This window comes from Podarcis raffonei, chromosome 2 (assembly GCF_027172205.1).
Source record: "Podarcis raffonei isolate rPodRaf1 chromosome 2, rPodRaf1.pri, whole genome shotgun sequence".
Classification (NCBI taxonomy): Eukaryota; Metazoa; Chordata; class Lepidosauria; order Squamata; family Lacertidae; genus Podarcis; species Podarcis raffonei.
In genome coordinates, this window is record NC_070603.1 from 8,602,942 (window position 1) to 8,628,923 (window position 25,982).

A 25,982-nucleotide genomic window follows, 5' to 3' on the forward strand; every position below is an offset into this window, starting at 1 on the left:
GTTCAATAAAGGCCAAGCCTACAGGCTGCTGTTTTGCTCCAAGTTATCCTGGTTGGTGTCTTTGTTTTGTCCAAGGGAGCCCTCGGATTTTTCCGGTAACACTGTGAATTTCAGTTCTGTTTTACACAGCCTCTCCCAATCTGCCATTTGTATATTATGTCCCGAATCTTTTGCCCAATGTATCCTTACAGATTTAACCTGTTGATCTCTTGTAAACTGTTTGAATTATTACTTGCTGGTGTTTAATTTTAGTGTTTACTATTGGATTCTAATGCATTATTGCATACTGCTTTATTTGGTATAAGTTATTTATTTTAAAGTTATTGCGACTTTTTATATAGGATCTGATTGTTACTATTAATATTTGATGTTTTATTATTATTTGTATGTGTGCTGGAATCCGCCCAGAGTGGCTTGGGCAACCCAGCCAGAAGGATGGGGTACAATGATAATAATAATACTGTAGTAGTAATAATAATAATAATAATTGTACAGGAGAGCGTTGCTTTAACCAGGGCTAGATTTAGTGGCCCTAAGTTACTGAAGGTAATGGAGCCCTTTATGTCCAGCTGTCCTTTGTCAACAACAAATTGTCGCTGTTCTTTGTGTTGAATATATGTTATATGGTACCGTAATTTATGGACCTAACAGGTATCTAAAGCCATTTGCACATAACAAAATATGTATTTTATCAAAGTAATTGTTGAATTGAAATACAATTAAGAAGTGATATTTTAGGGAGCAGGCTAGCAGGCGGGGCCCATTACTTACATCACACACAACACAAAACACTGTTGCTGTATGGAGGTTTTATTTTATTTATTTATCTTATATTTTGGAAATGTACATCCAGGTGTTTTTTCCTTTAATTTTTTGCCCCCCCCCCAAGCGAGTGGGGCCCTAAGCTCTAGCTTGTTGAGCTTATACGTAAATCCGGCCCTGGCTTTAACCACTGAGCACGGCTGCCTCTTTACCAGGGAGGGAGGGAGCTGAGCAAAGAGCAAGCACCCGGCCCCGCCCACAACCCTCAGGCCGGTCACTATGGCGACCCACTTCCGCTCGGGCGGCCGCTCTGGCCGCGCCGCCTCGCTGGCTGGGCCAGGTCTTCCAGCCACGCCCCCTCCCTCCTCCCGCTTCCCTGCGCTCCACCGCGGCGGGGACGGAGCAGCCCCTTCGCCGCTTGCAGCTGGGTGAGTCCGGGCCCGGAGGATCGCTGGCAACGGGGGGCGGCGGGGGGGGGCAGCAACGTGCTCGCTCCTCTGGAGACAAAGGTACCTGCTGCCCCTCCGTGCTTGGCAGAGGGGAGGGGGGCTTTATTATTATGGGATGGCAGTGGGGGTGGGTGCATGCCGGGGGGGGGGAGTATTGCACTGGGTTGCAATCCGGGGAAGAGGCTTTAGACTGAGGATCCCCCCCCCCCTTTGCAAACTTGCTGTCAAGTTATTGCAAGTTGGGGTTTCTCGCCGGAGGCTGCAAGAAGCGCGGGGTGGCGGGGCTTTTGTTTCCCTGCCCATCTGGGCTAGGAAGGGAGCATGTGGCGGCGATCCCCCGGGAGGAGTTGCAAGCTTGGGAGCGCACAATGGGGCTTTGTTCGGGGAAGTGGGGCGGGGGCCCGCATGGTTAGGGGTCGGGGCCGGAGGGGGTGCGCGACCTGCGCGCGGGAAGCCGACCGATGAGTCGCAATGGGCAGAGGCGCTCTGGCTTCTGCTCAGCAAAATGGCCTGCCGCTGAAATCTTCAGCGCTCAAAAAGGAAGTTTGCATTGCAAGCCCCGAGGCGAACAACGTCGTGCAGCTGAGGAAGGGGGGACTCTTGCCTCCTGTGCGGTTGTTCTTTCAATGCCTGCAAAATGCACGCTTTTGCGGACACTAACTCAACGTGGCGAAGCCCTCTTGAAAACATGGCATCGCCAAGTTCGAAGGGACCCTGAGGGTCATCCAGCCCAACCCGCAGCAATGCAGGAATCTTTTGCCCAACGTTGGGCTCGAACCCATGATGAAGAGCCTAACGATTTGTTGACTGAACTGCCCCAGGTGGTGGGGAGCAGCAGGGACACATAAGTGTTGTTGCATTGTGGGGTAGGGTGTGTTCTTGTAGGCCAGTTGGTGCCTCGACTGGATCCTGAAGAAGATGCCGGCGGGATTTTTGTGTGGAGCAATTATTGTGGTGGGAGAAAGTAAAGGTAAAGGGACCCCTGACCATTAGGTCCAGTCGTGACCGACTCTGGGGTTGTGGCGCTCATCTCGCTTTATTGGCCAAGGGAGCCAGCGTACAGCTTCCGGGTCATGTGGCCAGTATAACTAAGCCACTTCTGGCGAACCAGAGTAGCGCACGGAAACGCCGTTTCCCTTCCCGCCGGAGCGGTACCTATTTATCTACTTGCACTTTGACGTGCTTTCGAACTGCTAGGTTGGCAGGAGCAGGGACCGAGCAATGGGAGCTCACCCCGTCGCGGGCTTTCGAACCGCTGACCTTCTGATCGGCAAGTCCTAGGCTCTGTGGTTTAACCCACAGCGCCACCTTCATCCCGGGAGAAAGGTGCCCCTGTAGTATTGCCCAGCAGGCTGGGCTCCTGAAGGACAGGGCCTCCCCATGTTGCTAGGCTCCCAAATTCCATAATAACCAGCCAGCATAGCCGTTGGCCATGGATGATGGGAGTTCTGGAGTCTAACATCTACAGGGCCTCATGTTCCGCCATCCCTGTAGCAGTGGCATTGGTGCATTCACAGAGGCCAAGAAACAATCTGTTTAAGTTGACTGTGAATTACAAGAAGCAAGGTGCAAATGAGTCAGTAAGTACATCGGATGACACACTTGTACCCTGTGTAAGTGATCACCCTGGGTTCTGTAATAACGTGAGTTTGAATTCCCATTTCGCCCACATGCCTTGAGAGGGTGGGGAAAACACCCACTCTTCCTGGTTTGCGATTATGAGACAGGAGTCCTTTTTAGTCAACGTGTGTTTGTGTGTGTGTGTGCTTGTGTGTATACTCCATGAGTGAGGTTGGGGCAAGAGTGGGAACATGGCAGCAGGCTTTGGCCTACACATGTTCACTAAACTCTCTGCTGAGTACACACCCACACAGTTGTGCGTGATCGGGGATGCTGCTTTTGCAGAGTCCCTGATGGTGTGTTTATGTGGGGCCTAGTTTATACAGTATGTGCGCTTAGTGCAGGGGTCAGCAACCTTTTTCAGCCATGGGCCGGTCCACCGCCCCTCAGACCATGTGGGGGCTGGACTATATTTTGGAAAAAAATATATGAATGAATTCCTATGCCCCACAAATAACCCAGAGATGCATTTTAAATACAAGCACACACTCTACTCATGTAAAAACACGCTGATTCCCAGACCATCCGCAGGCTGGATTGAGAAGGCGATTGGGCCACATCCGGCACCCGGGCCTTACGTTGCCTACCCCTGGTTTAGTGTCTCTGCAGTTGCGGTCCTGCTCACCTCCACCCCCAGTGCACATGGAGCAATTGCACATGCACTGTCTGAGAAAGGTGCTAGCAACTGATGGTGTTCAGTGGAACAAATGTATCTGCTAGCCCAAAATGGAGTGGCTGGGTGTGCATGTGTCGAGGGATCAGTTGGCGGGCGTGCTACTTAGAAAGGCTTGATTGAAAGCCTTTGAAGGCTGGATTTTTTTGTCACTCTTAATGCTGTAAATAATGGTGTACAAATTGGAAGGTGCAATTAGCTGTGCGCCTGCCGAAACTCCCTCTCCTGCTTAAGCATTCAAAGCATAGCTTCCCTGCTTGTCTCCTTTTATCTGGTTACTATAATCTGCACATGCCCAGAAGTACTCTTCACACATTTCTGGAAACTGGGCTTTGGGGAGCTCTGGTCCAAGGCCAGTGTTAAGGCAGACTGTCTCTTCAACCTTAAAAGAAGGTGTTCCAAACTCATCTAACAAGGGAGCCAACTTTACCCCCCTGGTTTCCTCCTGTCTCAGGGATGGGAAAGCAAAGGTTAGAGGGATAACTAGAGAGGAGAGGGAATCCTGGAATCTGGAGTGAGGGAGGAGGGAGGGAATAAAGAGAGAGGCCGAGTTCACATCCACACCATACATTTAAAATACATGGATCTTGGGAACTATAGTTTTGTGAAGGGTGCTGGGAATTGCAGCTCCGTGAGAGGCAAACCATAGTTCCAAGAATTCTTCGAAGTAAGCTGTGTCTCTTAAAATGCTACAAATGCGCTTTAAACTTGTGGTGCGGTTGTGACATCAGAAAAGAGTGTACCACCTGGTACGCAGGCTGAGACCCTATCTTCCTGCAGACTGTCTCGCCAGAGTGGTGCATGCTCTAGTTATCTCCCGCTTGGACTACTGCAATGTGCTCTATGTGGGGCTACCTTTGAAGGTGACCCAGAAACTGCAATTAATCCAGAATGCGGCAGCTAGACTGGTGACTGGGAGTGGCCGCTGGGACCACATAACACTGGTCCTGAGAGATCTGCATTGGCTCCCAGTACGTTTCCAAGCACAATTCAAAGTGTTGGTGCTGACCTTTAAAGCCCTAAACGGCCTCGGTCCAGTATATCTGCAGGAGCATCTCCACCCCCATCATTCAGCCCGGACACTGAGATCCAGCACCAGTGTCCAGCACCGAGGGCCTTCTGGCGGTTCCCTCCCTGCGAGATGTGAGGTTACAGGGAACCAGGCAGAGGGCCTTCTCGATAGTGGCACCCACTCTGTGGAACACCCTCCCTTCAGATGTGAAGGAAATAAGCAGCTATCCTATCTTTAAAAGACATCTGAAGGCAGCCCTGTTTAGGGAGGCTTTTAATATTTAATGCTGTTCTGTTTTTAACATTTGATTGGGAGCTGCCCAGAGTGGCTGGGGAGACTCAGCCAGATGTGTGGGGTATAAATAAAAAAATATTATTATTGTTATTATTATTATTATATTACATGGGAGGAACAGGCCGGCGTTTCACTGAAGAATGAAGGAGAGGGAGCTGAGCGTTGGGACACTGGAGGGAACCTGCTGTCCTACTGTAAGGGAAAGTCTAACTGTTGTTAACCACCTTCTTTCCCCTCGATCTCGTGAAGCCTCTGCGGCCTCTTGGAACAGACTGCCAGGATGGCCATGGGAGTGCGGGATCAATACGAGCCCGTGGCCGAGATTGGCATCGGGGCTTACGGCACCGTCTTCAAGGCCCGTGACCTGCAGAGCGGCAAGTTTGTGGCCCTCAAGAACGTCCGGGTGCAGAACAGCGAGAACGGGTTGCCGCTGTCAACCGTCCGCGAGGTGGCCTTGCTGAAGCGGCTGGAGCACTTTGACCATCCCAACATTGTTCGGTGAGGGGCGTGACGGGGGAGGTGTGTGACTGCAAGGATCCCAGGGTGGGGCTTGGAAGTGTGTGCTTTGTGGCATGTGCTGCAATCGATTTCTTTCAGGGGCGGGAGGGGAAGGAGGCCGGCATTCCAAGGCTACCTGAAACAATGGCCTCTGAATGTTAAGACACACCTATTAATTCCAAAGGTATAGGTTGGGGCGGAGAACCTGTGGCCCTTCAGATCTTTTATTTTTAAACACACTATTCATATTTAAATTTTTATCCATAGGAAACGTAGCTGAAGTTATAAAGACCAATGATGTGCATGGTTTTTGCTTCTGTAGTAAATTAGCTGTAGAATATCCATGATGATGTTATTTTTTATTGCATTCCAAGTATTTTAACAAGTTTACCATTTAATCATTGTCCTTATCCCAATAAGGCTCTCCAGAGAGTTCAGTGGGCAGCGGCAGGATTTTATTAGGGCTATCTTTTGTCCATCGAGCAAATCTATACCATTGAACAGAAAAGTAATCTATCATGTCTCATTCCTTTTATTTGTAATGTCAGTTTTTCTAGTAGAGCAATGTGCCAAATTGTCCATTCCTGTATTGATCCTCTGGCCCTTTGGGTCAGCAAGACTAGTAATCAGGGACATCTGAAAGGGTGCAAGCATGGTAGAGGGGGAGGCTGAGGCTAGAATGGGAGAGAGACGCGCTCTGTACATACTCAGATATAATCTTATCACAGTTGATGTTCCAGAATTGATGGGACTGTATTGAATATGAGGTTATGACCAGAGGCCCAGCTCAAATTAAGGCGTTGGTCTTGACTCCTGTAAGCCAGGAGGAACTTGTGTTATTGCTTGGCCTAAGTCCCGCCATTTTTAATGTTCCAGAACCCTCTTTGAGAATTGCAGTAGCATGAACACAAGCTAGGGATAGGGTGAAGGACGCTCACGGACGAGACCTATAGTGTTTGGGCCTGGATTGTTGAAATGGCTGGCTTATATCCTGACCTATAGGAGGCATGGAGACCCTCTTGAAAGAGCCCATTTCAGAGTGAATGGCTCTCCTTTGGCTGGAGCAGACATGTCTTTGTTCTTGGGCCAGTTGGAATTTCGCCCGGTTCGCCTTAAGGCTGGGATTTCTTAAGAACTAGGAAGGAAGCGGGCTCCTTGCAGACACCCACAGTGCGTTTGTCTGCCTCTGTTCCTGCCTCTGGTTCAAATCTGTCTGCTGCACCCTTTCCCCACAAAGTTATGCAAACTTTAGGCCAAACTCCTTTTCACTTAGTGAAGAGCAGAGCAAGGTAGCCAGCGGATGTCGCTGGACTCCGATTCCCATCATCCCTTACCATTAACCATGCTGACTGGGGCTGATGGGAATTGGAGTCCAGCAATACCCGCTGGGCCACATGTTCTCCATGACTCCATGCCAGCTGGAGATGCAATTCAGCTTCCCTATGGAGGGCACCACTTTTACTGTCCCCGGAGTCTTGCGATTGAAAACTGGCACCCCAGGAAGGTGCTGGCTGACGGGAAAGATCCCCCTCATTGCTCCTACCTTTTAGGAAGTGTTAGAGACTCAGATCTATAAGCTAGGTGCCAAATAGCTCCTTAAACCAAGGTTAGGATGGCCCTAAAGTCTTTTCAAATGATGCACGATCAATTAAACATCTGGCTAGTTCAGATGACAACCTTGAGCTAGGTTAAGAGCTTTGAGAACTTAAAGAAGAAAAGTCCCTTGATCCAGGGACAGTACACATATATATTGGCCTATTCCAACCTCTTTTTCTTAATGGCGACATGGACCATTCATAACATTATTTTTTCACAACTGTGAGCAGGGCAGCGGGGGGGGGGGGAGTGACGACGAGCTGCAACAATGAACTATCGCGTTGTTCACTGCTCCTGCCCAGGCTGCACAGAAAAAGCATTTTCCTCAAATTCATTATGATTGTGCAGATAAAATATAACTGATAGAATTCCAAGGGTGGGGCATTAGTGAGTGAAAACAGCCCAGTTCCAGTGATCTCTAGGCATGCACCTCCAGTTGCCATCCTGGCGCCAAGGCATCTTCACTTGGTTGCAAGTAGCTGAAAGCCTGGCGCCTGGCTAATTTTGAACACTGCTTTCAGGAGTGATAGCAATTTCTGTTGTTGGCCCATTGGTTTGGTGTGTTTTGTGGGGTTGTTGTTTTTTTGCATAGAGGCAATAGTTGGGTTTGTTAGAGGGAAGGGTAGAGTCAACCTTGGAAGATGGGATTTCTTCTTTAATTAGGGCTGCAACCCTAAATACACTGAATGGGAAGCAATTCCGTAAGCAGTGACAGCTGGGGTGGGGAGCCTCAGGCCTAGAGACAGCCATGGTCCTCCAGGCCCCTCTGGCCCTTGACACTGCCAAGCCACACATCTCACTGGCCCTGCTTTGCCTTCTCCTTGAGAGTTTTTGCCTGGCTGGAATGTGTCCTTGATCTCTGATCTTGGGTCTTGCTTCCGCGGATGGAGAGAGGGGTTGCGTTTGTGTGTGGAAACTAGCCTGCTCTGTCCAAAGCTCAGCTCGCATTTAATAATAATAATAATAATAATAATAATAATAATAATAATAATAATATTTATACCCCGCCCTCCCCAGCCAAGGCTAGACTCAGGGCGGCTAACAAGCAATAATAAAAACAAGTTGAATGAATACAACTTAAAAACATGATTAAAATACAACATTAAAATATTAAAATGCAGCCTCATCACAGGAGGAGAAAGAAAAAAGAAAGAGAGAGAGAGAATCAAACTGGCTCCAAGCCAAAGGCCAGGCGGAACAACTCTGTCTTACAGGCTCTGCGGAAAGAAATCAGATCCTGCAGGGCCCTGGTCTCATGAGGCAGAGCGTTCCACCAGGCCGGAGCCAGTGTTGAAAAGGCCCTGGCTCTGGCTGAGGCTAATCTAACTTCTTTAGGGCCCGGGACCACTAGGGTGTTGCTATTTATGGACCTTGAGGCTCTCCATGGGGCATACCGGGAGAGGCTTTCCCGTAGGTACGAGGGTCCTAGGCCGTGAAGGGCTTTAAAGGTCAAAACCAGCACCTTAAATCTGACCCTGTACTCCACCGGGAGCCAGTGCGGCTGGAAAAGCACTGGGTGAATATGCTCCCATGGCAGAGACCCCGTGAGGACCCTCGCTGCAGCATTCTGCACTCGCTGGAGCTTCTGCGACAGCTTCAAGGGCAGCCCCGCGTAGAGCGAATTACAGTAGTCAAGCCTGGCGGTGACCGTCGCATGGATCACTGTGGCCAGGTCGGGGCGGGAAAGGAAAAAAGAAGCTAAAGAGGGCGTTGCCCTCTTGCCTTTAGCTACATCCACCACCGGCATCCCAAAGAGGGCTAAAAATGGTTCCTATCCCTGAACCAGCGTTTGAATGTAATTTTGAAAAAGGCAGCTGATGTCTGCACAAGCTGCCTGTGGCCTTTAGGGGTACTCTCATTTTCCTACTCATATTGAAACACTGCTCCTCAATTTAGATTCACAAAATGTTTAGGGGTATGCGTACCCCTGCGCCCCCCCAGAAAAAAAGCACTGCTTATGGTTATGCAGACCTGCCCACACCAGCTACATGGTACAGTGGTACCTCGGGTTAAGTACTTAATTCATTCCGGAGGTCCGTACTTAACCTGAAACTGTTCTTAACCTGAAGCACCACTTTAGCTAATGGGGCCTCCTGCTGCCGCTGTGCCGCCGGAGCACGATTTCTGTTCTCATCCTGAAGCAAAGTTCTTAACCCGAGGTAATATTTCTGGGTTAGCAGAGTGTGTAACCTGAAGCGCATGTAACCTGAAGCGTATGTAACCTGAGGTACCACTGTATATGTTCATCTGCTTCCACTCTTCCTGCTGGCTGCAGGTGGGGTTGACCTCTCCTTCCTTTGGGGAGACTCAGAAAGGCCAAACCCAGAATCTGGGTCCTCCGGCTTCAGGGCCTGCAGATAAGGGGCATTGAATCAGACTGGTTTCCCCACCCCCAGCTCTCTGAGTTGTTTCCTGACTAAGGGAGAGCAGAGGACTTGGTTAGGCAGACGGTTTACAACCCCGATAGTGTTTGCCTTGAGGGACAATTCTCAGCAGAAACTGCAGGTGAATTGTGGGGGAAATTGCAAGGCTGGAATGGGATGAGGACTTCGGAGAGGAGCAAGCGAGTGTGGGGCAGGGGGGATATGGGAGGAGAGAAAGTGTGAGGGCCATAGGATGCCACACCTGGGAGAGGTGGGTCTTGAGGCCGGAACGGAAGGGTTCTGGCAGATGAGCAGGCAATGAAAATACCCTGTGCCTACAGCAACATGGGTCTGGACGGTGCAGTTTGTTATGATCTGGGCCAGAATTAACAGTGGGCGGGGCAGCATAAGTTAGAGCAAGTGATGTTCTCACAGTTTCAATGCTGTGGCCATAGGCTGTTGGCAGTCTGCATCATTTCCAGCCTTATTACAGTCATACCTCCGGATGAATACGCTTCAGGTTAAGCATTTTCGGGTTGCACTCCGCAGCGAACCAGAAGTAATGGAACGCGTTACTTCCGAGTTTCGCTCCTCGCGCATGCGTAGATGCTCAAAATGACATCGTGCGCGGAAGCGGTGAACCGCGCACACGCAGTCGCATGTTACGTTCGCCTCAGGATGCGAACGGGGCTCCGGAACAGATCCTGTTCGCATCCAGAGGTACCACTGTATTATTATTACTATTATTACTATTATTATTATTATTTGAGTTTATATTCCACCCTATACATGGAGGTCTCAGGGCGGTTCACAGAAAAAAATCACGCCATATATAAGCAGAATAAAAACAACAACCCAATAACACCCCCCTCAGAAAAGAGCCCCATTTTAAAAGGGTATAGAATGTCAAACAGATCAACCAAAGGCCTGGTTAAAGAGGAACGGTTTTGCCTGGTGCCTAAAGGTGTATAATGAAGGCAGCAGACGAACTTCCCTGGGGAGAGCAGTCCACAGAATTCATTACATCAAGACAGAAGTGGGGAATCTCCATCCCCCTGGCCTCTACCTGGCCCCCAGGCCACACCCCCTCCACAGGCCACACCCATTGCTGACCCTTGCTTTTCACCCTCCTAGGGTGTTTTGCCCCAGAGGGAATGTGCATTCGGACTCTGAGAGTGCCTCTGGCTTATCTACGAAGGTCCGATTTATATTTCTTTCTCCTACTTTTTCCATCAACCTTGGGCTATGAAAGGTTCCAGATTTCTGCATTTGGAGGAGTGCCTGGATTGCCCCAGCCCTATTTGAGGCTCTTATTCGGAGCTGAATTTTTTAAAAATAATAATAATAACTTCCCAATGTCACAAGCCGCCCCCCCACCGGTAGTTCTGGAGCACTTTGGTTTTTTTTAAGAAGAAGAGTTTGGATTTGATATCCTGCTTTATCACTACCCTAAGGAGTCTCAAAGCGGCTAACATTCTCCTTTCCCTTCCTCCCCCACAACAAACACTCTGTGAGGTGAGTGGGGCTGAGAGACTTCAGAGAAGTGTGACTGGCCCAAGGTCACCCAGCACTGCATGTGGAGGAGTGGGGAATCGAATCCGGTTCACCAGATTACGAGTCCACTGCTCTTAACCACTACACCACACTGGCTCTCTTATGGAGCACTTTACAAGCATCTTCCTCACCCTGTAGGCTAATGGATGTTTGCACGACAACACGGACGGAGCGCGAGACTAAAGTGACGTTGGTCTTTGAGCACGTGGATCAAGACCTGAAAGCGTATTTGGAAAAAACGCCACCTCCCGGCTTACCTGTGGAGGTAATAAAGGTAAACATCCCTATGAGCATACTGAATTGATGTTGGGATGGTACTTGGGAGGGGGCATCTGAATATCGGGTCCCTAAGGCATTTAAAGGGACGCGGGTGGCGCTGTGGGTTAAACCTCAGATCCTAGGACTTGCTGATCAGAAGGTCGACGGTTCGAATCCCCGCGACGGGGTGAGCTCCCGTTGCTCAGTCCCAGCTCCTGTCAACCTAGCAGTTCGAAAGCACGTCAAAGTGCAAGTAGATCAATAGGTACCACTCCAGCGGGAAGGTAAATGGCATTTCCGTGCACTGCTCTGGTTCGCCAGAAGCAGCTTAGTCATGCTGGCCACATGACCCAGAAGCTGTACGCCAGCTCCCTCGGCCAGTAAAGCGAGATGAGTGCCGCAACCCCAGAGTTGTCCGTGACTGGACCTAATGGTCAGGGGTCCCTTTACCTTTACCTTTTTAAGGCATTTAGAGTGTGGCTGTTGATGCAACATGCTCTTCTTTCCCCTCTCCTCCTCCCAGGACATGATGCACCAGTTCCTGAGCGGCTTGGAATTCCTGCATTCAAACTGCATTGTCCATCGCGACCTCAAGCCAGAGAATATCCTGGTGACCAGCTCTGGTCAAGTCAAGCTGGCTGATTTTGGCCTGGCTCGCATCTACAGCTGCCAGATGGCTCTGACGCCACTGGTGAGTCTACTGGGTCCCGTGAAAGATCCAAGGGTTTTTGTTCTGGCTTGCGTGACCAGCTTGGCACATTGACTAGGGAATTCTCAGATCTTTGGATCTTTTCAGCCGATACAGGGTGGGCGGCTCTCTGTCTGGTTCTTCTTCTGTTGATTTAAGCACAGCATGAAAAGGAGACCGCCAGAGCATCCATGGGGCAGGTACGTTACACTGTAGGGATGGAGAACAACCTGTGGCCCTCCAGGTGTTGTGGGGACTCCAGCTCCTGCCGGCATGGCCAGTGGGAAGCGGTGGTGATGGGAGTTGCAGTCCCAGCAGTATCAGGAAGGTACCAGGTTCTCCACCCATGTTACACAGAAGACCATTTTCAGGCCTGGGTGTCAGGGACTGGACTGAGGAGGAATGGTGGGGACCACCCGTCCCCCCACTCTTCCTGAACCTTCCCAAGAAGAGGAGGGCATTATAGATTTAGAACAGTGGTTTGCAGAAGGTCATAGTTCAGAGGCTGCAGAGGGGAGAAGCTGGGAAATGTTGGGAGAGCAGCAGGAAGAAGAAGCAACAGGGGAGAGACAGTTGACAGACTCAGTGTCTTTAGAAAGCATTCCTGACCCCCCTCTCCCAGGACCAGGCATGCATTGAGAGTAGTAGAACAGAAAGCCCAGAGGCAGAAAGCACAGATCAGCCAATGCAGGGATGATGTAGAATAGGAGGGACTGAGGGGGTGGGACTTTACTCAGAGCAACACCATTATCTGAGAGTTGGCATCATCCATCTTTCTCTGCGAATATTGAGTGAAATACCATGGTAAGAACTTCTTGTTTTCCCATTTCTGGCTGCCAGCCGTGATCTGATTCCCTGAAGCCTGACTCTGGGACACAGAGCTGCAGACTGTAAGGCTCTGCTGAATCCCAGCCGAGGGTGGCTGACCAGGAGCCCCCTGGGAAGTAGAACGGGCTGGGAGTATCCGCTTGCCAATCAAAGTAGCAGCCAGAAAGGCCATCATCCCATGTAGCTGAAAGGAATGGCGCTTGGCCCCATGCCCAGCATGTCTCTTGAGAACTAGGTCCAAAGTGCACGGGCTGCTCAAGGGATTTTCGTGGTGATGCATTGAGCGGAAGCGGGGTGGGGGGTGGGCGCTTTATAAACAAGCCGCCTCCTTCACCTGTGAACACTTGCTAAATCTCTGCCGCAGGTCGTCACCCTCTGGTACCGGGCTCCAGAAGTGCTGCTCCAGTCGGCCTACGCTACCCCTGTGGACCTGTGGAGTGTCGGCTGCATCTTTGCGGAAATGTTTCGGAGGAAGTGAGTGGCGCGGGAAGATCGTTCGCGTGTGGGGCGGTGGCGGCAGGGTTGGCACATCTCACCAAGCGCAGGGAATGGGGTGGTATTCAGTATATCTGAAGGAGCGTCTCCACCCCCATCGTTCTGCCCGGACACTGAGGTCCAGCGCCGAGGGCCTTCTGGCGGTTCCCTCACTGCGAGAAGCCAAGTTACAGGGAACCAGGCAGAGGGCCTTCTCGGTAATGGCGCCCTCCCTGTGGAACGCCCTCCCACCAGATGTCAAAGAGAACAACAACTACCAAACTTTTAGAAGACATCTGAAGGCAGCCCTGTTTAGGGAAGCTTTTAATGTTTGATGTATCACAGTATTATAATATTTTTCTGGAAGCCGCCCAGAGTTGCTGGGGAAGCCCAGCCAGATGGGCGGGGTATAAATAATAAATTATTATTAATATTATTATTGGCTGAGCAGATGCGGCCTTTGTCGTTAGAGGGGTTCCAATGCAGCTGTCAGGCACCGCTGTAGGGTGGGAAGTTGATTTGCTGCAGCTCTAGTGCTGTGTGCCAAAGGCACCGAACTGTACCGTATGTTCAAAACAGCCGCATCCCACTTCAAACAGCTCTGGCTTCTCCCAAAGCATCCTGGGAACTGTAGTTTGTTATGGGTGCTGAGAGCTGTTTTGGAGAGTTCTCGGAGTGGTTTAACAATCAAGCACACTTCCCAGAATTCTTTGGGGGACGCTATTGATTACTCAAAAGTGGTACAGTGCTCCTTTCAGTGGGTAATATGAATGGGGCCAATGTACCTTCAGAAACTGGCACAGCAGGGCACATTCTGTGGCAAGGACACCCCTCTTTTGGGAAAGAGCAAGTGCTTTGCCTGGAGAAGGTGCCAGGTTCAATCTCTGGCACTTCCAGATAGTGGGAAAAGACCCCTGTCTGGATCCTGGGGAGCCACTGTCAGTCAGAGCAGACTTTTGTAGTCTTGTGCATTGTATTTTGTTAAAAGCTTTGCACAAATTGGAATGGATTGGCTGTTTGCAGAGGCGAGGGAGGACTGGGCGAGAAAGGAGGTTTGCATGTACAGTGGTACTTTAGCTAATGGGGCCTCCTGTTGCTGCCGCGCCACCGGAGCACGATTTCTGTTCTCATCCTGAAGCAAAGTTCTTAACCTGAGGTCCTATTTCTGGATTAGCGGAGTCTGTAACCTGAAGTGTTTGTAACCCAAGGTATCACTCTGTGTGTGTGTGTGTGTGTGTGTGTGTGTGTGTGTCGGCCTTTTTGAAAAATCATGTTCATTATTACATTTATTTTCCACTTCCTCCAAGTAGCCCAAGGTGGAGTACATAGTTCCCCCTTACCTTACTTTATCTCACAACAACTCTGTGTCAGAGCCTAAGAGAGAATGCCTGGCCGGAGTCATGCAGCGAGTTTCATGGGCTCACGGGTTATGTCAAATGTACCCCGCTCCGGCTTAATGGGAGCAGCAAGGGAGGCCCAATGGGGTGGGTGGTTTAGACACAAGTAGGGTTAGGGAAAAGATGGGGGTCCCAAGCATACATTACATCTCCTCACTCTTCTGAAGACCCTCACGCTGTCCCTCCTTTCTTTCCGTGCGCTTCGACAATATAAACTCTGCCAAGGATTTGCAAACTGCAGTTGGGGGACTGATCTTGTGAATTTCTGGGGCACGCTCCACTTGCTAGATCTCCAAGCCATCGGCACAGCTGGAAGACAATAGATTAGGGCTGGGCCTGCCCAAACCTCCTGTCTTGCTTATCTTTCGGGCTGCGGACTGCAAGGCAGGGAGGAGCTGGTGACCTGCTTTGCAGAAGATGGAGTGGCAACAGATGCCGTTGGGGGCAGAAGCTTGCAAATGGTTTGGGGGCTTTCTTTTTCTTTTTTCCCTGCTACAATCACGCAGGCACTTCTGCTATGTTGTTCAGGCTTTGGGGAAAACGACTGTTTGGGAAGGAATTTGTAGCTGTAGTAGTAGTAGTAGTATATTATTGCCATATTTTTCTATGTATAAGACTAGGTTTTCCCCCTTAAAAATAATGTCAAAAATTAGGGGGCGTCTTATACACGGATACATCTCCCTCCATTTTCTTAAATCTGGGTCGCCCAAAATTCTTATAGATGAAAAAATACGGCGTTTATATGCCTCTCATCTGACAGGGTTGCCTCAGCCACTCTGGGCGGCTTCCAATAAATTACAACATCAAACACAGTAAAACATCAAATATTGAAAACTTCCCTATTAAGGGCTGCCTTCAGATGCCTCCTAAAAGTCAGATAGTTGTTTATTTCCTTGACATCTGATGGGAGGGACTCAGGATCTGGCAAACTAACAAGACAGAAGAACACAATAGTTAAAAATAAATTAAGCAAAGCTTCTAAAAAAATTAAGAGCATCCAAAAACGTTTTTAAAACGGTCACATATCCTCACAGCTAATAACGTTAAGGTTGCCAGTAAGATTTCTAGGTGCCTTAATATTAGGGGAAAAAATCAAAACAGTGTACAATACATAGTAAAATATAATATCATGATTAAAAAAAATTATTCACATCATAAAAACATAAAATAGAGCAGCATTCTTCTCCCACTGCTTCTTGGTGAATTAATATGATTCAGTATTTGGCTCAACGTTGGCTTGCAACTGTGCTCATTCGCCTTGTGTGTTTCTGAGATCACTGTCTTTGTTCAAGACGCCGCTGCGGTGAGGTGGCAGCTAGATTGGTCTGTCAACTCAATCTGCGTATTATTTGGCATTTGAGAATGCTCATCAATCTCTCTGCAAACCCTCCTTGTCATGCACTGTCAGAGCAGTCAGATGCCTTCTTGACCACCCCCTCCACCCCCCTAAGAAAAAAAGCTGCTCGAAGAGACTTTTGTCAATTGGTTTTGTGTCTAATCCACTGGTTTTCAACTGGAGAGTTGGAGGCCACTGCTGCCTGGCGTAAGATGGGTAACAGCAACCATTTGTTGTTGTTTAGTTGTTTAGTCATGTCTGACTCTTTGTGACCCCATGGACCAGAGCACGCCAGGCACTCCTGTCTTCCACTGCCTCCCGCAGTTTGGTCAAACTCATGTTTGTATCTTCGAGAACACTGTCCAGCCATCTCGTCCTCTGTCGTCCCCTTCTCCTTGTGCCCTCCATCTTTCCCAACATCAGGGTCTTTTCCAGGGAGTCTTCTCTTCTCATGAGGTGGCCAAAGTATTGGAGCCTCAGCTTCAGGATCTGTCCTTCCAGTGAGCACTCAGGGCTGATTTCCTTCAGAATGGATAGGTTTGATTCTTCTTGCAGTCCATGGGACTCTCAAGAGTCTCCTCCAGCACCATAATTCAAAAGCATCCATTCTTCGGCGATCAGCCTTCTTTATGGTCCAGCTCTCACTTCTGTACATCACTACTGGGAAAACCATAGCTTTAACTATATGGATTTTTGTTGGCAAGGTGATGTCTCTGCTTTTTAACATGCTGTCTAGGTTTGTCATTGCTTTCCTCCCAAGAAGCAGGTGTCTTTTAATTTCATGACTGCTGTCACCATCTGCAGTGATCATGGAGCCCAAAGAAGTAAAATCTCTCACTGCCTCCATTTCTTCCCCTTCTATTTGCCAGGAGGTGATGGGATCAGTGGCCCGTATCTTAGTTTTTTTGATGTTGAGCTTCAGACAATATTTTGCACTCTCCTCTTTCACCTTCACCTGCCATCAAGGTTGTATCATCTGCATATCTGAGGTTGTTGATATTTCTTCCGGCAATCTTAATTCTGGCTTGGGATTTATTCAGCCCAGCCTTTTGCAACCATAACACCATACAAATAAATAATGTTGATATATTAAGAAGTGGGTCCCCAGATGGTTATTTAGATTAAGGTAGGTTTCAGGTTTGAAATGGCTGAAGACTGCTGTTTAAAAGGACTTCTGTTTGAGGCATGGCACACCAGGTGTATACTTCTGTTCAGATGTTCAGGTGCAGAATGGGGCACGGCGCAACAGGAAGTTGCCGCCAAAAAGATGGCTGCCTCCTTCCAGAGCATATTTCCATGAGTGCTTCCTGCGCTTCTGGCTCTCCACCTTGACATCGGAGTGCAGAAACTTGGCATGTAGACTTGGCTTCACAAAGTCCTGTTGAAGGGATCTTCTTGTGCAAATCCCTGGTTCCACCAAAAGATGGGGGAAGCAGAGCCATTCATGAGCTGGTGTGGTGGTTGAACTCAGACCTGGCAGACCAGGGTTCAAATCCCCGCCCAGCTGTGAAACCGCGAGACTTTGATGAGCCAGTCATTGTATTTCTTCTAGCCTGACTTACCTCACAGGGTAATGGCTAGGGTCAAATGAGGGAGAAAGGGTTGGTCGTAAATGTAGCAGTGGTGGTGTTTCTATAAACCTTTTAAAATAAAAAGTTCTTAATTTTGAAAGTTGTGCTCTCCTTGAAGACTTCCTTGGTTGTGTGTGTGTGTGTGAGAGAGAGAGAGTGGTTCATGAAGTTGCTGTGTGTATGATGAAATCCTCTGTCATTGCTTGGTGACATTACATGGACAACTGGGGAAGGGCTAGCCTTCCAGTTGACCAGTAGTATGAGTAAACTGGACTATCCTGAGGTGCTACAACCTTATCAATAGATCTGTTCTTCGCCTCACCCCTGTCTCTTCATTGTTTGCTAGCCACCATTGTCTGGGGCATGGCTTGGGCCAGGGAACCCTGTCTTTGCCCGGTGCAATTTTGAATGTTACATTTCCTGGTTCTGTGGCTCAAGTCGCAACCGCCTTGTGACGGACTGCCTGCAATACAGTCCCAGTATTGCAGGGACACAATATATCACATGTCCTACACGTGAACTCAAAAAAACTGATGACAGAGGCTTCTGGTAATTCATGTTTAGGGCTTGTGATGACAAATAACCACAATTCCCTTTGTCTTCTCTGCAGGCCCCTCTTCTGTGGCAACTCTGAAGCTGACCAGCTAGGCAAGATCTTTGAGTGAGTCTCGCCTTTTTGTTTGCTCCAAAGGGCTGGTGAAAGTCACCGGGGGAAAGGGAAATCTCTTTCGTTAGGTCATCAGCCTTACTCAGCATAGTCGTGCATGACTCTGCTCGTTTTTATGAGCGTGCTAAGCCAAGGCATGTGTATGCATAAGAGAAGTTCCTCATTATTATTATTACTTACCGTATTTTTCGCTCTATAGGGCGCACTGGATCATAGGGCGCACCTAGTTTTTTGGGGGGAGGGGGATAAAGAAAAAAAATTATCCCCCCCCCCCGAGCCGCAAAGAAGCCAAGACAGTCTTGGCTTCTTTTTTAGCCATGGGGCTGGGGCAGGGGAAGCCCGAGCTTCCCCTCACCCCAGCCCCCAGAACGGGTCCGGGAGCGGGGACGAGGTTGCGTGCAGCCTCGCCTTCGCTCCCGGAGCTTGCTGCTATCCGCAAGCCTTTTGACCCCGGCAGAAACTCCCGCCGGGCTCCGAAGGTTTGCGGATAGCTGCCTGAAGCCCGGGGTGCGCAGCGGGAGTTGGCGCTGTGCTCCCCGGGCTTCAGGCTGCTATCCACAAGCCTTAGGAGCCCGGCAGGAACTCCCGCCACGCTCCAAAGGCTTGTGGATAGCTTCAGCGAAAGCCTGCATTTGCTCCATAGGACGCACACACATTTCCCCTTCATTTTTGGAGAGGAAAAAGTACGTCCTATAGAGCGAAAAATACGGTAGTAAATTCTGGCCTGAGGGATTTCTCCCCACCCTGTTCGCATTGCCTCGTCTTAGTGACGAGTGTGTATTCTCCGCTGCAGAGCACAGACCTGTCTGGTGATGTTGGCTGGAGTTATCTGCTCTGACAGCCCCAGTTAATTGAAGGTTGCACTGGGTTTGATGATTGCTGGTTAGCAGGAAAAGATCCTGACTCGCAGCAAGGAGTTGAAATAGGTGGTCTCTGGATCATTCACAATGAAATTTGTGCGCGCACAAGGCAGAAAACTTCCAAGTTTTCCAAATATGCTACTTGCATAATGAATGCAAATGTTGGATTATTTAGTCTGTCAGGTCTCTTAAACTCATTCAAACATTGTGAGAAGCTAAAGTAGTTCAAGGTGCATGTCTGAGTCTTGAAGTGGGACGAACAGTAGAAAGGAAGGGAAAGGGGAGTGGCAAGAATGATCTATGAAGTCCCCCACTTAGACAATCCTGTATGCGTCTACTCAGAAGTAAGCTTAATTGGGTTCACTGGTGATTACTCCTGGGCAAGTGGGCTCAGCCTCACAAAAATCAAAAGGATTGTTTCCTAAAGGTTTCCTTGAAAAGCAAATAATTTGAACTTTAAAGAAACCGAAAAGTTACGAAGGTTTCAGAGTGGCTTAAACTGTAAAACGTTGGAAGAGGTGATTAAAATCAAAAATTGAAGCGGATAATTTTAGGGGATCTACTTCTGGCACAAGGGACGCGGGTGGCGCTGTGGGTTAAACCACAGAGCCTAGGAGTTGCCGATCAGAAGGTCAGTGGTTCGAATCCCCACGATGGGGTGAGCTCCTGTTGCTGGGTCCCAGCTCCTGCCAACCTAGCAGTTCGAAAGCACATCAAAGTGCAAGTAGATAAATAGGTACCACTCCAGCGGAAAGGTAAACGGTGTTTCCGTGCGCTGCTCTGGTTCGCCAGAAGCGGCTTAGTCATGCTGGCCACATGACCCGGAAGCTGTACGCCGGCTCCCTCAGCCAATAAAGCGAGATGAGCGCCGCAACCCCAGAGTCGGTCACGACTGCACCTAATGGTCAGGGGTCCCTTTACCTTTACTTCTGGCACAATCACAAGAGCAGTGTGATAATGGGAATAGGTGAAGCAAGGGGATTGGGAAGCTTCAGTCCAAAGACCCATCTAGTCCAGAACTCTATGCTCACCGTGGCCAACCCCAGAGACAGGAGCTGAGCACAACAGCACTCCCACGTTGGCCAACGCTGTTGTGGTGGGCATGAACCAGACGTCCCGGGTTCAGATCTCAGGTGACTTAACTAAAGACCAGTTTATTACAGATCTTAAGGCAGGGGTGGGGAACTGGATCCGCCTCGTGGGCCAGATCCTTATATCTCTACCCCACCCCACTCCTATGCTCCAGGTCTGATAAGTGGACATCTGCCATCATGGGCGATTGACCCATTCTTGCCCACATAGTTTGAAATTAAACTGGTTGGGCAAAGACACAGCCCACAGTGTTGGTGATAAACTCATCACCAGGGCTCGTGAAACCAGGTGAACAGAGCATTGTGTGGCCAGGGAAACCCAGCCACTTGGGTGGGGTATAAATAATAAAATTATTATTATTTATCAATTATTAATAGCTGCTAATTGGTGGTTCTGGCACACTTGCTTATCACCCAGCGCAGCGTAAGGCAGGTGAACATGGCCTGACCGAACTTGACACATGGGCCAAATGGGGGGGCCTGGTGAGCAGAATTCGGTCTGTGGGCCAGAGCTGTGCTCAGCATCAGTTAAGGCTGTGGAGGCATTGAAATAGAACGGCAGTTGCAAAATCAGGAGAAACCAGTTTGCGTAGCTCAGGAACTGACATGCTGCTGGGGTGATGGTCTTGAACCCTGGTAACCTCCCACACATCTTGGCAGAGGGCTGCCTTCTGGGGAAGCCACCAGGCGACTCTGGCTCACAATCTCTCCTTGACTTGCAGCCTGATCGGGCTCCCATCCGAAGAGGACTGGCCCCTGGACGTGTCTCTGCCACGCTGCGCCTTTGCTGCTCGCTCCCCGCAGCCCGTCGAGAAGTTTGTGCCGGAAATTGAACCCCTGGGAGCTCAGCTGCTGTTGGTATGTTCCACAGAGATGGGCAGGTCACCGTGTGAGGCAGGGAGAATAGATCAGGGGAGCAGGTGGATCTGAGAGCTGGAGTTGGAATGATGGTTAAAAGCATGAGCTGTGCCTCCCTCCCCCACGGACCCACATTTAATCCTGAATATGCTGGGTGGCCTTGGCCTCACTGTTTCCGCCACAGTGGCTTCAAGAGTGGATGAAATGCACTTAATATTTATGCAGCGCTCTTCTCCAGTAGTTGGGATCTACTCTTCTTGTGCACTGTGAGGGCAGATCTTAGTGTGGTTTGGGCAGCACTGCATGAGCGATGTGCATATACTGAATGCCTTCTATCCATGCCCAAGGGATGTGGGTGGCGCTGTGGTCTAAACCATTGAGCCATGGGCTTGCCGATCAGAAGGTTGGCGGTTCGAATCCCCGCGGCGGGGTGAGCTCCCGTTGCTCTGTCCCAGCTCCTGCCAACCTAGCAGTTTGAAAGCACACCAGTGCAAGTAGGTAATTAGGTACTGCTGCGGCGGTAAGATAAATGGCGTTTCCGTGCGCTCTGGTTTCCATTGGTGTTCCATTGCGCCAGAAGCGGTTTAGTCCTGCTGGCCACATGACCCGGAAAGCTGTCTGTGGAAAAACACCGGCTCCCTCAGCCTGAAAGCAAGATGAGTGCCACAACCCCATAGTCGCCTTTGACTGGACTTAACCGTCCAGGGGTCCTTTACCTTTATTATTATTATTATTATTAATCCACGTCCATCATTAACCTATAAATCCACTCTGGAGAGCAATCTAAAGCAGCAGTATTTTCCAGTGGCAAAACTGGTCCTGATCGTAGATTGCTTTGGCTGGAAAGTGTGAGGGACATTATTAAATTCTCCCCAATTTATCAAAGTGCACAAGAAAACTAAATATGCCTAGACTAGCTGAGCTCTCAGAATGTTGTTGGGACTCCCAACTCATGTCCTCTTACCTGACCATTGGCCTTGATGGTTAGGGCTGACGGCATTTGGAAATCTGACAGTATCTGGAGGTTGGGGGAGGGTTTTATCATTTCTGCTAAGCAAACTATTTGAAGAAGTTGCCACATGGCCAAGTCACTGGCTCTTAGTGACCTGCCTTTGGGGGGAAATTGTCTGTGGAAGTAAATAGGCAACAAATGTCGGTGACTCAAGTGTTTGGTAACTGGGAGGGACTGCTGGCTTTTCATCTGTTCAAGCTGTTGGCGATCACCGCCGTATGAATAATGTGCCGTGTGAACTCGCCCTTAGTCATAGGATGATGCGGGGCAATGTTTTCGAAATAGGATGCTAGAGACGTTCGAGAGCTGTAAGCTGTGTAGCAAGAAGAATCCTTGGAGTAAGGCACACTGTGTCCCAATTTGGGGTTTGCACACATTCAGGGTACCCTCCTGCAGATCTTGCGCAGAGGAGGTCTGGACCCTGTTCTGCCTGCGATGAAAAATGATGTGATATTCATTTTACATTTTGTATAATTTACTGTTGGAGTGGCACACAAAGGATGAACAAGTTAAATCTGTGATGATAGATTGGGCAAGAGTTGTTGGACATAGCATAATGTCTGAGGATTGGGAAAGGTTGTGGAGGAAAGGGGTCAAGTTCACTGCATGTACGGTGTTAAAGGAAAATGTTATGAAAATGATGTATAGATGGTACTTAACCCCTGTAAAACTAGCAAAGATTTATCATAAGAGTGATAATCTATGTTGGAAATGTAAAGAAAAAGAAGGTACTTTTTACCATATGTGGTGGACTTGTCCCAAGGTGAAAGACTTCTGGGAAAAGATTTATAATGAATTGAAAAAAATGTTGAAGTATACATTTATCAAGAAACCAGAGGCCTTTCTTCTTGGAATAATAGGTTTGGAATTGCCCAAGAAAGATGTTAGATTGTTCTTGTGTGCCACAACTGCTGCTAGAATTTTGCTGACCAAAAATTGGAAATCACAAGTAGTACCAACAGTGGAGGAATGGCAGATGAAGATGATCCGAAATCTAGCCGACCTGACCGGAAGAGTCCGCGACCAGAAGGAGGAGGAGTATCGAGAGGAATGGAAGAAATTTAAAGACTATTTAGTTAAATATGTTAAGATAACTTAAATAGAATTACTTGCGAGTACCAAATCGGCCTAGGATTTAAATATGTGATGTTGTAGAATACTATGGGTAAAAGTTAAAATGAAAAGAAAGAAAGATGTTAATTGGACTAAGTAAATTTTATGTAAAATTAGTTTTGGAAAACTGCTACAATGATTTATATGGAAACTCAGCCGGGAGAGTCGAGGAAGTCATCTAACAATGTTAATAAAAGTGGAATTTCTATAGTTAGGATATGTTGTGATACCCGAATGATGTGATATTCATGTTTCCCACTCTGTCTCCCTCTAGGAAATGCTGACATTCAACCCGTACAAACGGATCTCTGCCTTCAAAGCACTGCATCACCAGTACTTTCGAGACCAGAGTGCAGGTGAAGGCTAGCGCCATCCCAGCAGGTCCCTGGCAAGGGGTGAAAAGACTGTACACAAAAAGACTTTGCGTGTGTATGAGGATAATTGGGCCCCCCCACCTGGAGGCTACAGTCAGACCGTCTCCCAAGCCCCCTGGCTGTGCTGGGACTTTGAGGGGCGGGGAGGGGGCTGGAGCCGTTGCCAACATGCGGAACGAAAACGAAAAGGTGCCTGTTGCAGGAAGTGCAACGCCGAAATCCTTCCTGCCCTGGAAATAACTAGGATTCCTGTGGTATCTCTGTGCCAACAATACCCTCGCAGATGTACGTGCACACTCACTTTCTGTGTTCCTGGGTTGAGTCCCAGCAGTGTTCTTGAAGGTCAGTTTGTGTTTGAGACAGCCCAGTTAGAGGCATCTCTCTCTTGCCATCCGAGTTCATAGCCCAAGGTGTCTCCAATAACTTTTTTTTAAAAAATGAATAATTTTTTTATAACAGTTTACACACAATAATGTTCCTGCCTTTTATCACATTCCTGTGGCTAACAGTTTGACACTAAAGCCTTGCCTTAACTTGTTACACTGAGCGCCGTGAAAGCGGGAGCAAAGGATATTTTTGTATAAAGTATTCACAATTCATTTTCAAAAAATTTTTTGAATTGACACGACACTGGTCAGGAGAGACCTACGTAATCGGGGATCTGGGCATGGGAGATCTGCTCAGATGGAGAGATCAGCTGATTCCAGTCATTGATGTGAAGTTTTTCTTTCCTTTTTAATATAAAAAAAAGCTTCCGAAAACGAAATTTCAATAAAGAATATGGATGGGCAGGGGGCCAGGCAAGTATAGCTTGGTCTTCCCCCTTTCCTGTCAATTGAAGATCTATTGTGTTTTTATTAGTATGATGAATGAACAAGTGTGTGTCTGGGAATGGGTTGCTTGAGTGCTGATCCACTGATATGTGGGGGCAATTTCTGCTAGTCCTGAAATGGGAATCTTCCACCAACTCAATCTGGTGGTGAAAAATCTTTGCTTTTTGAAATGGGAATCTTAAACGTTGGTTTCAAGAATCTGATTTTAAGTTGTTGTTTAGTCGTGTCCGAATCTTCGTGACCCCATGGACCAGAGCACGCCAGGCACTCCTGTCTTCTACTGCCTCTCGCGGTTTGGTCTGACTCATGTTTGTAGCTTCAACCCTGTCCAACCATCTCGTCCTCTGTCGTCCCCTTTTCCTTGTGCCTTCCATCTTTCCCAACATCAGGGTCTTTTCCAGGGAGTCTTCTCATGAAGTGGCCAAAGTATTAGAGCCTCAGCTTCAGGATCCATCCTTCAGTGAGCACTCAGGATTGATTTCCTTAAGAATGGACAGGTTTGATCTTCTTGCAGTCCATGGGACTCTCAAGAGTCTCCTCCAGCACCCTAATTCAAAAGCATCCATTATTCGGCGATCAGCCTTCTTTATGGTCCAGCTTTCACTTTCATACATCACTACTGGGAAAACCATAACTTTTACTATACGAACCTTTCTTGGCAAGGTGTTGTCTCTACTTTTTAAGATGCTGTCTAGGTTTGTCATTGCTTTTCTCCCAAGAAGCAGGCATCTTTTAATTTCGTGACTGCTGTCACCATCTGCAGTGATCATGGAGCCCAAGAAAGTAAAATCTCTCACTTGATTTTAAGTAGCACATCACAGTTCCCTTTAACCTTTATTAAAAACAAAACAAAAACACAACCCTGTCCTTAATAGAGAATGTTGTATTTTGGGCACAGCGAAAGAGCCCAAAATTTGCATTCAGAAGGGTGCCTGGTTCAGTTCCTATCTTAAGAGTTTTGAGCAGCATATGTGGTAATGAGGTTGGGAGAGCAATACTTCAGTGTTTCAGTGCTATATGATTCAGTATAAAGCAGATTTGAATGGCCATCTTCTTAGGGAGGGGAAATGGCTTCCAAAAATCCAATAACTCTGATTTTTGGCACTTGTGAGTGCAGCTGCTCCGTCCCATACAGTAACAGTGCAGGTAACTATTTTATAATGTAATAGGACATTTGGCAAGCCTTTGTTTGTGGGTATACAAGAGTGCTTTCTTGGGCTCCATGATAACAACAGATGGTGAGAGCAGCCACAAAATTAAAAGACGCCTGCTTCTTGGGAGAAAAGCAACGACAAAGCTAGACAGCATCTTAAAAAGCAGAGATATCACCTTGCCGACAAAGGCCCGTATAGTCAAAGCTATGGTTTTCCCAGTAGTGATGTATGGAAGTGAGAGCTGGACCATAAAGAAGGCTGATCACTGAAGAATGGATGCTTTTGAATTAGGGTGCTGGAGGAGACTCTTGAGAGTCCCATGGACTGCAAGAAGATCAAACCTCTCCATTCTTAAGGAAATCAGCCCTGAGTGCTGACTGGAAGGACAGATCGTGAAGCTGAGGCTCCAATACTTTGGCCACCTCATGGGAAGAGAAGACTTCCTGGAAAAGACCCTGATGTTGGGAAAGATGGAGGGCACAAGGAGAAGGGGACGACAGAGGACGAGATGGTTGGATAGTGTTCTCAAAGCTACCAGCAGGAGTTTGACCAAACTGCGGGAGGCAGTGGAAGACAGGAGTGAATGGCGTGCTCTGGTCCATGGGGTCACGAAGAGTCGGACACGACTAAATGACAACAAATACAGG

The 25,982-nt window shown here is 48.5% G+C and overlaps 1 protein-coding gene across 1 annotated transcript; it reads left to right on the plus strand.

Annotated features, from left to right (window-relative positions):
* The first annotated feature begins 1,026 nt into the window (after nucleotides 1-1,026).
* CDK4 (cyclin dependent kinase 4) lies at nucleotides 1,027-24,188 on the plus strand. The gene is made up of 8 exons (XM_053372796.1): nucleotides 1,027-1,190; nucleotides 5,060-5,308; nucleotides 10,960-11,095; nucleotides 11,603-11,770; nucleotides 12,960-13,069; nucleotides 17,984-18,034; nucleotides 20,714-20,849; nucleotides 23,249-24,188. Exons 1-8 carry the CDS (start codon nucleotides 1,042-1,044, stop codon nucleotides 23,339-23,341), a joined length of 1,092 nt encoding a protein of 363 aa, XP_053228771.1. The 5' UTR covers nucleotides 1,027-1,041; the 3' UTR covers nucleotides 23,342-24,188.
* The last annotated feature ends 1,794 nt before the right edge of the window (nucleotides 24,189-25,982 follow it).

Excerpts from the sequence above, each read along its gene's own strand:
- CDK4 (XM_053372796.1), top strand. The coding sequence starts at position 1,042 with ATGGCGACCCACTTCCGCTCGGGCGGCCGCTCTGGCCGCGCCGCCTCG. Across the intron at positions 5,309-10,959 it reads GACCATCCCAACATTGTTCG|GCTAATGGATGTTTGCACGA; the intron begins GTGAGGGGCGTG and ends CTCACCCTGTAG. Across the intron at positions 11,096-11,602 it reads TACCTGTGGAGGTAATAAAG|GACATGATGCACCAGTTCCT; the intron begins GTAAACATCCCT and ends TCCTCCTCCCAG.